Here is a 13,738-nt window from a genome sequence, read left to right on the forward strand (position 1 = left end):
CTATGTTCATGGGGGGAATTACAGTATCCACTGAGTAGGATTATGATGAGCACAAAATGAGTGTAGGTGTGTCAAGTATACTTTCTATATATAGTGCATTTATATTATCCTATATTCGGGTAAGTTGTTATTTTTATTTTTAAAAATCCTGGAAGCCATTTATGCTGTTTGTAAAAATAGCAATGTTATTCTGTATCTGTTCAACTCTTGACCACCCTGGAATAAGAGAAACTCATGAAAACTTGCAGGTAAGCTATTTGGCTAAAATCACTACTTCTTACTAAACATAGAATATGAATAAAACACTTAACTTTCCCAAACATCAATATGTTCACTGAAAAAGTGAGAAAAGTAATACACTGTTTATAGGACTAACTTAAAGATACAATATAGACATAAAAGAACTTGGAAGAGTAAAATTTTATGCAAATTCTAATATTCTTACTATTACATTTGAAGACAAAAGCTTCAGTTCACAGGTAAATAATGTCAACGGTTGCAACATCCCAGCTGCCTTCGTTCTTTCTACTGGATTAGGCATAAAATAACTTTACTTTTTAACAGTGGAAAAAACATGAATTCTAAATCAGACCTTCCAAACTCCAAATGGTTAGCGATCTGTCTTGAGGAAAATCTTCAGCACTCGCTCCCGAATCTGCTTGGTCCTGACCCCATAGATTACAGGATTGAGAGCTGGTGGAACAACCACATATAAGTTGGCTAAGAAAATGTGTATATATTGAGGGATATTATGACCAAAACGATGTGTGAAGAAAGAGAAAAATGCTGGTGTGAAAAAGGCTAAGATAACACCTATGTGGGAGCCACAGGTGTTGAGAGCTTTGAGTCGAGCTTCCCAGGAAGGCAGGCAGAAAACTGCATAGAGGATTCTAACATAGGAAAGAATAATAAGGAACACATCCAATAATAAAAGAGAAATGCTGCCAAGGCCAAACATAATGTTCACTTTGATGCTGGCACAGGCCAGACGAGCAATACCCATGTGCTCACAGTAAGTGTGAGGGATGATACGGTGCCCACAGAAGGGCAGCCTCAGGAGCAGAAACACCAGTGGAACCACCATGTACAGGCTCCGCAAGATGGCAATGCCTGCAATGAGGCTGATGATTTTGCTGGTGAGGATCATGGTGTACCGAAGAGGTTTGCAAATGGCAATGTAGCGGTCAAAGGCCATGGCCACCAACACAATGCTCTCCATGACGGTGAAGAAGTGGATGAAGAACATCTGAGAGAGGCAACCTCCAAAAGATATTTCCCTAAGACTGAACCAGAAGATGCCCAGCATTTTGGGGATGGTGGCCGTGGACAAGCCCAGGTCAATGGAATCCAACATGGCCAAGAAGTAATACATGGGTTCATGGAGACTGTGCTCAGTCTGGATTACAAACAAGATAGCAGCATTTCCCAGGAGTGCAACAAGATACGCAAAGAAAAAGGGGAATCCAATCCATATGTGCACATCTTCTAGCGCTGGGATGCCCAGCAGTAGGAATGAAGAAGGATGGAACTGGGTGTCATTAGGCATAGACATTCTTTCTGTCACAAATATCATTGTGCGTACCAGTAGCAATCATTGACTTTCCACTAGTGATTCTTGTTCCACTTCTCCTATTGTCCAGATTCCTAGTCAAATGCAAATAACATTTTAATCTTCATTTATTCCTATTCATGACGAAGGTAAAATACTCTCTTCAGTTTCTGTAAGCTTCTCCTGAGCATCATATGGTACCAGAAACAGAACCAGCCTTACTCTACTGCCCCTTTACCTAAAAACAAAGACTTATATAAAGAAGAGATGGCAGAACAATGTCATCTGCCTAATGTAAATTCAAATTTTGGAATGTAGCCAGGAATAAATGGGGAAAACAAAGTTCCAGGGCTTGTGTATATGGTAGTGTGACACTCATTTTGCTTAATAGTCATGGTAATTTCTGTGGTATTTGCAATTTCAACTATTCTTCTATTTAAAAAACTAAGAAACCTGAAATGTATTGTGCATAATCCTGTTTATATATAGTTATGCATTTTATGAGCGTTCGTGAATACTAGATAATCTACTTCTGAGAGTAAAAGAAACAATTTATCTTTGTTCATATGCATGAAAAAGGTCTGTCACATAATAGATCTCAATTTAAAATTTCAACAAATAGACCAATTAATTTAGAAGTGAAAGAACAGCAGGTAATTTAAATTTTATAGTTTAGAAAATAAATAATTTTGTTCACATCCTACTTGTTTTTGAGAAAAGAAGCACCCACTGGACTTAGAAAATGGATAAAAACAAAGAGAGGCAGAACTTGACAGTATTTTGCATTTATAATGAAACATGAATTGAGAGATTGTTTTAATCTAGATAAGCATATCATTTGGAGAGTACATAAATAAACACATGCAGTAAAATATCTGACCAGAGAGAGGTCAAATTTTGTGAGGGAGACTAAATATTCTGGGCTGCACAATTGCCAAATATATCCATGGGAAGAAAGCAGAATCATTTTAGATACCCTATAGTTTAGTTGCTACACAGATTCTGTCCCAGCCCTTATGTCTTTATGGATGACTCCATTATAGTAAATTCTGAACTTACAGTAAATTAAAAATTTGAAGCAAATACGAGAGAAGTGAATTACTGTGCAACTTATTTGGGAAAAGCTAGTTTTAAAGATAATGTGGAATTGGTTGAATGTGATGTGGCAATTGCACAGAAAGCTTTGACTCAAACTAAAAAGTACTTGAGTGTTGGTGGAAGTCAGAGTTGCGATGCACCCAGAAAGGATAAAGGTATATGAATGTTAGCAGTTTCTATTAATACTTTAAACCTATAAATGCCTTGCTAACAGCACCCATTTGAAGCCTATGAAGAATAGCAAAAAAGAGATAATTTGAGGAATCATTACAGGAAGAGAGAAAGAGAATGTGTGTGTATGTGTTTGCGTGTGTAAACTTGGAATGCTAGGCTGGGAAGGAAAAAGTTGAAGCTTTCAATTTTGCCATGTGAAACTATCAGAGATAAAGGTGTAAATCTTTTCATTAGTGGAGAATACACAAGGTAGGTAGAGAAATACCTTTCACAATTTATTTCATCAAATATTTCAGAGGTTCTCTCTGTACAAGTGTTGATCAGGAAATCTGAATAGAACATTTAATAAAACTGGTCACATACCCTCAAGGAGACCACTATGTAATAAAAAAGATAAAATTCTAAAGATGAAATTTAAAAATTGTACTGCAAGTGCTATGGTACAAGTAGGCACAGGGTGTTTTAAGTGTAGAGGTGAGTCAAGAAAAATTCTGTGGAGGAGGTTAGGCTTATGCTAACACTCATAGAAAGGAAATTTTATTCTAGATGGAATAAAGATCAGGGACAAAGTGGGGAAAAAAGGAAACATGGTGACCAGTCAAGACATAAGAAAAGAATCAGTCATCCTCTCAATGACCAATGACCATATCCAGAGATTCAGCAAATTGATAACCAGACAGACTCTTAATTCCCTGGTGCTTTGGTAATGCTGAGAGAGTCCATACAGCAAAAACCAAGAAAATAAAATATGCCTACATCCTAAGGAAATCAACTTATCCCACTCATCTCTGTGGATTTTATAGTAGGGCTTGAAAATTAGTGCTTCCCTCCTCTCTGGGACATCATTTCCAAATCTGCAAACATTGGTCAAAGCAACCAGTCACTTAATTATTCTATAAAAGTATACTGACTATTATTTTGGCATACATTCATATAGCTTCCAGTTTCTGCCAGGTTCCAAAAATAAGACTGTGTCCCAGCTCCTCATTTGACCCCCTAATAGGAAGCTGCTATATAGGATTATATTCAGCTATCTAGTAGCCATTTCTTCAATGTGTCATCTTCTTACTCTACCCTATTCCATCAACCTCCACCACACTCCACACATCCACATTCCCACATCCTGGAACTGGTGAGCATAACAAAGGATAATGTACACCTTTTTCTCTCAACTTTACCTAATGTCACAGTCTCATGGCCATTTTGCTATCATGCAATGTTATTCCCCTTCTCAGATGCTTCATCACTCTAGCCCTGGGTCCTATTCCTCAGGGCTATGCTTCATGATTAATTTATTCATGAATTAATTGATTCAGAAATATATTTTTGATCACCATTACCATACTTGGAACAGTCCTAGAAAATAGAAAAACTTAGTCTTTTCTCTCTTGCTATTCATATGTGCGCATGTGTATACTGGGTCAGAAACAATAGCTAAATTGATACAAGATATATTTGTATAATTCCTTTCTCATTAGCTTTCACCCTTTTGGGTGGTCATAGGTAAATGCAGATAAAAGTCTAGCCTCAGGAATTTGTAAGTATGACTGTTCATTCTTTCTTCATCTTGTTATTATACTTTCACCTTCCCTCCATCTCTCTGTACTAGCTTGGCATAAACTCTTTCTCCATCTCTCCTGCTATTTGTCACAGCCTAGCCACTATATAACTTACCTTGATCTCAAATTTCTAAAAAACGTCCCTTGTCACATTCTTAAAGAACACCATTTATTATGCCAAATAGAAAATGCATATATTTTCCTTGTAGCCTCGCTTCCCCTGGAATGGGGATCACAATATCTTGGAGACCTTGATATAGTTTGGTTAATAGGCTCTGGAGAATTCTTTTCAATCTTTCTCCTTATACTGAGACAACAGGGAATTTACCACCCTCTTGGAGACTTTGATGTAGATCAATTAATAGACTCTAGAGAATTCTTCTCGATTTCTTTCTCATTATACTGAGATAATGGAGCAAGAGTTTATTGCTGTTCTCTTGCTTTCCCCAAACTTTCTGCTCCTTTATTTACACTGATAGAGTATATTTACTTTCTCACGTCCAAATTAAATTGTTAAGTTCCTGATAAATACCTGGGGTTTTGTCCTTCTCCTTTTATCCCATCTTCTTTATTTCTCTCCCTCTCACATGTGCATTCTCTCTCTCTCTCTCTCCAAGCTCCTCTCCCTAGTCCTAAAAAAATACTTAATTTTCCCATTTAAAAACATCCTTGATAGAGTTTCTCAGGGATTCAACCTCTAGTTATCTATTCTATTGTATATAAATAGAACATTTTTAATTCATCTATCCACTAATGGACACTTGATGGCAACACCTTCCTGGAAATCCCTTCTCATAGAGTTAATATTTATTTGACCTGACTCAAAGCTCACTCATTGTGAACAATATTTTTGTCAAACTATTAGTCGAAAATAATATGCAAAAATTGTTTAACATCACAGCTCCCAGAAGCAGGAATAACAGCTGGAGCTAATAAAAAGATGACTAAAAAATTCAAGGGAAAAATTGGGGAATGAATTGATCACAGAAGATTTCTCAAAGCTCTGAAATGTTCCTGAGAAGCTAAAAAGCCCCACACAAATACATGACTCTGAAAATGTCTAGGAAAGACCTAAAAAGTCCCTAATCTGTCCCCTCTGTATGAACTTGAGGAAATAACATTAAAATATAGAATGCAGTTCATTATATAAGAAAATGGTACATTCAAGAAATAATTTTCACATACATACATTTATACACAAAGAGAGACATAAACATAGTGGGGTTTTAATATTATGTGGCAGAATATACATATTTTTCAATAACAAAAAACAGAATACTCCTTATGAATATAGATGGAAAATCCTCAATAAAATACTAGCAAACCATATCCTCCAGCATGTTAAAGAATTATACACCATGACCAAATGGGATTTATTTCAGGAATGTAAGAGTGTTATGATAAAGAACAATCAATCAAGGCAATAAACCACATTAATAGAATGAAGGAAAAAATGATCATCTCAATTGATGCAGCAAAAGCATATGACAAAATTCAATACACTTTCGTGATAAAAACACTCAGAGAACTAGGAATAAAAGGAAACTTCCTCATACACAGGGCATTTATGAAAAACCCACAGCTCCTATCATACTCAATGGTGAATACTCAAAGGAGAAAGTAAACTTTCCCCCTAAGATCATGAGCAAGACAAGGATGCTTGCTTTTACCACTGCTATTTAACATTATACTGGAAGTTCTAGCCAGAGCAATTGGGCAAGAAAAAGAAATAAAAGCCATTTAAATTTTTAGCTATCTATTTGTAGATGACATCATCTCTAATACACAGAAAATATATACAGGAGCTAAATGATGGGTGTACATGTGCATAAAAAGATGTAAAGGGCATTGAAAACTAAGAAGCAGGGAGGGAGATGAGGGATAAAAACTTACCTCTTGGGTACAATGAACATTATTGTCCTGGTGGTGGGCACACTGAAAGCCCTGACTTCAACATTATAGAGTATATCCATGTAACAAAAACTTTTGCACCCCCTTAATATTTTGAAATTAAAAAAATAAATAAATAAAAAAGAAAGAAAATTATAAATTGACAAAATTCTATTACAGCTAATAAACAAACTAAATTTTCACAATACAAAAACGACATAGAGATGTCAGTTGTATTTTGCGGAATATTGCGAAAAAAATTTAAAGAAGGTCTAAATAAATGGAAAAATGTTTTGTGTTCATGGATTGAGAGACTTAATACTGTTAAGATGGCAATTCTCCCCAAAGTGATCTATACATTATGTATAATCCCTATTAAAATCCAAATGTCTTTTTTTTACAGAAAAGAGAAAGCTGATCCTAAAATTCACATAGACTATCAAAAGCCCCAGAATAGCCACAACAATGTGAAAATAAAACAACAAAGTTAGAGGACTCACTTCCTTATTTTAAAACTTACTACAAAGCTACAGTACTCAAAACAGTGTGGTGCTGGCATAAGAATAAACATACAAATCAATGAAATAGAATTGAGAGTTAAGAAATAAAACTGGGCCAGGTGCAGTGGCTCACGCCCATAATCCTGGCACTCTGGGAGGCCAAGGCGGGAGGATCGCTCGAGGTCAGGAGTTCGAGACCAGCCGAAGCAAGAGCAAGACCTCATCTCTACTAAAAAATAGAAAGAAATTAGCCAGACAACTAAAAATATATAGAAAAAATTAGCTGGGCATGGTGGCACATGCCTGTAGTCCCAGCTACTTGGGAGGCTGAGGCAGAAGGATTGCTTGAGCCCAGGAGTTCGAGGTTGCTGTGAGCTAGGCTGACACCATGGCACTCTACTCGGGGCAACAGAGTGAGACTCTGTCTCAAAAGAAAAAAAAAAACTAGATAATGATGATAGCTGCACAATATTGGTAATGTAAAAAGTGCCACTGAATCGTGAATTTTAACATGTTTAAAATTTTTAAATTGTAAATTTTATGTCATATGTATTTTGCCACAATAAAAAAAAGTTGATGGTTATATAGATGCCCAACAGAACTCAAAGGATTAGTCCAAGAAATTCCTAGACTGATAGAGAGAAGGATAAGAAAGAAGAAAGGAGGAAAAAAGATAAAATGGGACCTGTCACAAATATTATATGAAAAGCAAGAACTGGCTATTGACCAATTGACAAATAGTGGGTGGATGTTCACTGAGCTTTCCTTAGAGCTCCTTTGCAGTTGATGCAATGACACAGGGGAATTTCTATTCACAGTAATCTCAATGCCCCAGACTCTGGCACCTGGAGACTTTATTACAAATCTACCATCCCAGCACACACACGCAAAGACATTTTGTTAACATCTTTCAGAGTGTATTGAGGCTCTATTCTAAACCATTTATGTATATATTTCAAAAAGTGAATGCATGACTCGAGAAAGAGGAAGGAATGTTGGTAAGTGTTTGTGATAAGCCTGCATAACGTGTGCTTAAGACTGGAATTTGAATTCACAGAAATTGAGTTAAGACCTAGAGAATTGGGGTAGGGAATAAAATGGCATATATCAGTGCTCTAGGAAGAGGTAGAAGGATGAATAAAAGCAGAGGAAATTGGAGAGAAAAATATTTGCTGGACACTATTTCAGGCATATATGACCTCATTTATACCACCCTTAATAATATGAGGTAGATAGTACTATATTTCTAATGAAACTCCAACTCAGAACCTGATATAACTTATCTAAGGTCACAAAGGCAGTCAGAATGGAATCAGAACTCTATGCCATGCCACAGTGCCAATAATATTAAATACTCTGTGCTTTTGCTTCTTTTTCCTACAAATCGCTCCCTTACAGTGATACAGCGAGTGATACACAAAGTTATATGAAAGCCACAGTGGGCAAAGAAAGATAGAATAATGAGCTTGAACTCCTTTACACGTAGAATGACTGCACATGTACCCTGATAGAAAAAAGGATACAATATGGTGATCAGCTGTTGGTCTTCAGGCTTCACAGGGATTAAAATAAATTCAAATTTAATTATTGGGAGACCTAGATTTATAATTTAGGGCAGGGCCCAAGATGAGGCATGAGGTAAAAATATAGGTACAGTAGTAGTAAAGAATAACTTTGGGATGAAATAAACAGATATAGTAAAGAATTTGGCTTTGCCCAAAGAGAGGTCTGGCATTTTCTTTTGCCTTATGGGAAGTAATCTACACCATATCTGACAGAAGTGTCTCTGTTTATAATAGGGACTAGCTATACCAGATTATAGGGTAGGGGCTGGCCATGCCATAAATGCCAACAATATGACTTAGGGTCGGGGCTTTGGGTCATGTGACATCAATTGATCTGGAGATTGAGTTCAACCACATTTGCAATCAACCAAGCAAGCAATCATGCCTATGTAATGAAATCATAAAAAAATTCTGGACACCAAAGCTTGCATGAGTTTCCCTGGTTGGCAATGTGACTCTTCGCCTGTTGTCACACATTAATGCCAGGAGGGTAATGCATCCTGACTCCATGAGAGGACAACAGATGCTTCACATTTGGAAACTTCACAGATTCTTCCCTAAGCATCTCTTCCTTTGCCTCATTTTGGTCTGTATCCTTTTCCTGTAATAAACTGTAGCCATGAGCATAATAGCTTTCAGTAAGTTCTATGAGTCCTTCTAGGGAATTACTGAACCTGGGAGTAGTTTTGGAAAATCCCTGAAATTACAGTTAATGTCAGAAGTGAGGCCAGTCTTGGGAACTGTCCCCTCAAACGTTGCAGTGTAGCTAGCTCCAAGCAGCAGATCTGATCTGATGTTACATTTTTTAAAACTGTTATAGAAGTCAACAGGCTTTTGAAAAACAACTTCATATGGGGATGAAAATTTTTGGTCATCAGTTTCCCTTGAAAATTTCTCTTACATTCCCACTTGGAGATACCTTACTTCTAGATACCTAGACTCTGAGAAATGTCTGGATCTGCTTCTGGACTTTCAATTCTGTTCCACTCTTTTTCTACTTTTTGTTTTGCCACTAACACACTGTTATGGTCATCGTAGCGTTATAGGAAATCTCAATATCTGATAGCGTAAATCCTGCAGATTTACTCTTTTATGAGCAAGTTTTAACTATTTTCTTTACTTTTCTTTTTTTTTTTTCTTTCAGCTCATCATGGGGGTACAAAAGCTCAGGTTATATATGTTGCCCATGTCCTGCCCATCCCCCTGAGTCAGAGTAATCCTTTTACTCTTCCCCAAATCTTACTTTTCTCTCTCTCTTACTACTTCCATTAGCAAGTATTGCAAAAACAGATCCAGCCAGATTAATGTCACATAGCTGAATTTCAAACTGGTTTCAAATCTTGACTCTTTTGCTTATTTGCTTTGTAAACAATGTAAACAATTAACTTATCAAAATCTTTCTCTTACATAAAACCAGATACCAGCAGAACTTGTGTGATAGAATTTTAGGGAGAACTAAATGAGATAATATATTCAAATAATGGTAGGCACAATGTTTGAAAAAATAGTTATCTAATTAATGATAGCTATCATTATTGTAGTGGTTGATATTATTATCTATTATCGATTTATTATTACCTCATAGTGTCTATTTCTTGAGGAATAGGGGAGTACATTTATCTATGTACTCTGAACTCGTAACTTTAGAAGAGACATCATTAGCTTCTATTTGGCATCTAAGCCATTGACCCTTAGAGTGCAGGTGAGGAGTGATCCTAGGATTACTTACGGAGAGCTGAAAGAAGGAAAAAGAATCAAAGACCTTTACAGAAACATTTCCATAATATGAATTCTTTATTTGAGTATTTTTTATTTTTAATTGTTTTAGATCTCAATTAAGTCTGGATGGAATGCCAAATGAAAACTGGCAACAACCTTTAAAACCATGGCCACCATCAGCCTGCAGAAGAATGTTTTCTCCCAACATCACTGAGCTGCACCCCTCTTCATTCCTGTTGTTAGGGATTCCAGGACTGGAAACTGCACAAATCTGGCTTGGCTTTCCCTTCTGTGTTGTGTATCTGATTGCTCTCGTTGGAAATCTTACCATTCTGTTTGTGATCTTCACTGACAATAGCCTTCACCAACCCATGTTCTACTTTCTGGCCATGCTGTCAGTGATTGACCTGAGTCTCTCTACTGCTACCATCCCCAAAATGCTGGGCATTTTCTGGTTCAGCCTTCAGGAGCTGTGCTTTGGATGCTGTGTTTCTCAAGTATTTTTTATCCATTTTTTTACAGTCATGGAGAGCATAGTACTTCTTGCCATGGGCTTTGATCGGTATGTGGCTATTTGCAACCCCCTCAGGTACACCGTGATCCTCACCAACAAAGTTATTGGTGTGATTTCTGTGGTTGTAGTTCTAAGAAGCTTATGCATGATTGCTCCTATCATTTTTCTCCTCATGAGGCTGCCCTACTGTGGACATAGAGTTATCCCTCATACCTATTGTGAGCACATGGGAGTGGCACGTCTGGCTTGTGCTAGCATCAGTGCCAATGTCTATTATGGTCTTGGGAATATTTCTATCTTGTTTATGGATGTGCTTCTTATCATTATCTCCTATGCTAGGATTTTATTCACTGTCTTCCACCTCCCTTCCCAAGATGCCTGCCTGAAGGCTCTTAATACCTGTAGCTCCCACATCTGTGTCATCTTAGCCTTCTTTGGCCCAGCTCTCTTCTCTTTCCTCACTCATCGCTTTGGTCATGGCATTCCCCAATATATCCATATCCTCCTGGCTAATCTCTATGTAGTCATCCCCCCTGCCCTCAACCCAGTCATTTATGGGATCAGGACCAAGCAGATCCGGGAGAGAGTGAAAAGTCTCTTTGCTAAACAAAGATTGAATGAGAGGTAATTTATTCAGGTTATAAAAGTGTAAGTCCCAAAAGGACTAAAATTGTGATAAAAATAATAAAGAAATTGCTTTCACTAAAATTGGTCATCAATTATATATATGAACATGTATTTGAACATATATAAGAAATATTGGCAGCAATTGTTGGAGGCACGTGTTTGTGTCTGAGTATATACTTGCAGTGATATTATCTGTTGACCCCTCATACAGAATATGCCATACAAAAGTAAGTTTTAAGAAGGAGCATTTTATTTATATTTATTTATTTAGCATTTCAGAATATTATGGATATCTCAAAGAGCTAAAAATGAAGGAGCACTTTAATTCACTAAAGAAAGAACTTTTTGTTAGAACTGTCTGGTGTTTTAGATCTCTTTCAGGTAGTAATAGTATCTCTTTCATAGAGATATTCAAATAGAGGTCATATGGCCACTGACAGGAGTATTGGCATGTGGGTAGCAATAATGCAAATGGAGAGGAGATACCAAGTGTGAGATATAGGGGAGAGACATAAGATTTAGCCACACACTAGAAAGAGAAAACAAGAATGTTTATTTATTTTGTTTATTGTTTTTTCTTATCTGGATGACTTTGGTTGAGCATTAAATTATGTGAAAAGGAAAAAAAAGTAAATTACTCATGAATTTCAAAAAACACAAACATAGAAAACAGAGCGGAAACAGAAATCAGATTATAAAGAAACTTCAAAATGGTTTTCAAAAATGGCAATAGAAAAGAAAGAATGGTAATTTAAAGTAAAGGACATTTAAAGAATTGAATGACCTGAGTAGAACATCATTTAAACAGAGTTAAAGTCAAACTTGACATTGAAAGTTACCACAGCAATCATTTCACCCAATTCTATGATATTCCTAGTGATTTTTACTAATTTAACATATAAAATAAATATTTTGAAAATACATTATTAATTATACACTGTATAATCATACAATCTCAGTGAGAAGAATTAATATTAAGGTAACCAAAAAAAACAATAAGAACTAACACGTTCACAAGTTTTTATAATCATCAACTTAATTTCACATATATTATCTAGTTTCATTTTTTTTACCTCTTAATGAGGTGTCAACTACCCCTCAGATATAGCCATTTTATGACTATTTGTTGTAAAATTCTGCCTAAATTTCTATGTCAATATTTTTGGGGGTACAAGTATTTATTTCTGACATAGATATAATAGAATTTTTATAAGGTGAAATAAAAATAAAGAAGGGGAGAATAACAAAGAAAATTTCTACAGCTGAAAAATTATTCAAGACTTAATATTAACAGTTTCAATAGGTGCCTAGTGGGGACATAGGTATTATTTGGTGGAAATTATAAATGTAAAAGGTAAAAAGAAAATCTTAAATCATTCCAGGAAAAAAGTGTCAAGTGAAAGAGAAGGAAATTAATATGGTGATAAATCAAAGAACTCAAAGTAGAACTACCATTTGATCCAGCAATTCTAGTACTGGGTATTTACCCAAAGGAAAAAAAAGACATTCTGTAAAGAAGACATCTACACTCGGATGTTCATAGCAGCACAACTCATAATTGCAAAGATGTGGAAACAACCCAAGTGCCCATCAATACATGAGTGAATTAATAAAATGTGGTATATGTATACCATGGAGTACTACTCAGCCATAAAGAAAATGATGAACAAATATCCCTTGTACTATCTCGGATGGAGCTGGAGCCCATTCTTTTAAGTGAAGTATCACAGGAATGGATAAAAAAGCACCACATGTACTCACCATTAAATTGGTACTAATTGATCAACACTTATGTGCACATATGGAAGTAACATTCATAAGGTGTAGGGAAGGTTGGAAGAGAAGGAGGGGATGGGTAAATTCACACCTAAGGGGTACAGTGAATGATGTCTGGGGGTTGGGCATGCTAGTAGCTCTGACTTGGGTGCTGCAAAGGCAATAAATATAACTAAAGCATTTGTACCCTCATAATATTCTGAAATTTAAAAAAAGAGAGAGAAAGAGAAGGAAAGTTCAAGTAAGACAGGTAAAGAAAATAGTGTAGAAAATAGCATAGATTAAAGGTAAACATAATCTGACTGGTATCAAAATTCTCAAATGCAAAAGTGGGTGTTTAAAAACAGTCTTCATATCGTAAGAAAAATAATTTTGCACTTGGGATTCAATGCTCATTCAATCCATTATTCATATTCAAGAGTGAATATAATGAAAATTTTAAGTGCATTTTTTCCAAAGGAGGAAAAAAAAGGTTTAACATACACTCTAACAAAACAAAAAAAATAGAAATGTCAAAAAAGAGTATCACATGATTTATGCTCAAAGGAAAACAGAAAAAGGTATAATTACATAAAAACAATAGTTGATAACTTCATTGTGATAACATGATTTTTAGGTAAGAGTATTTGGTGGATTTCCACTTCCACTAATAATAAACTAGTTTATTTCTGATTAATGCTTCTGCCATTTCTAGTTTTCTAGAAAACTAGAAAAACTGGACAGAATGTTTAGAACATATATTTAAGAGATTGCAGAGCTAACAAGTT

General features: G+C 35.9%; 2 protein-coding genes across 2 annotated transcripts; one reads left to right on the forward strand and one right to left on the reverse strand.

The window, feature by feature from the left end:
- Positions 1-594: 594 nt before the first annotated feature.
- Positions 595-8,505, reverse strand: LOC123641615 (olfactory receptor 52E8). The gene is made up of 2 exons (XM_045556497.1): positions 8,487-8,505; positions 595-1,557 (listed from the first exon to the last, which is right to left on the reverse strand). The coding sequence occupies exons 1-2, from the start codon at positions 8,503-8,505 to the stop codon at positions 611-613; spliced, it is 966 nt and encodes a 321-aa protein (XP_045412453.1). The 3' UTR covers positions 595-610.
- Positions 8,506-10,220: 1,715 nt separating this feature from the next.
- LOC123642053 (olfactory receptor 52E8-like) lies at positions 10,221-11,196 on the forward strand. The gene is given in 2 exon segments (XM_045556980.1): positions 10,221-10,256; positions 10,258-11,196. Coding segments are annotated over 2 exon segments (975 nt in total).
- The last annotated feature ends 2,542 nt before the right edge of the window (positions 11,197-13,738 follow it).

Source organism: Lemur catta, chromosome 7 (assembly GCF_020740605.2).
Source record: "Lemur catta isolate mLemCat1 chromosome 7, mLemCat1.pri, whole genome shotgun sequence".
In the NCBI taxonomy this organism is placed as follows: Eukaryota; Metazoa; Chordata; class Mammalia; order Primates; family Lemuridae; genus Lemur; species Lemur catta.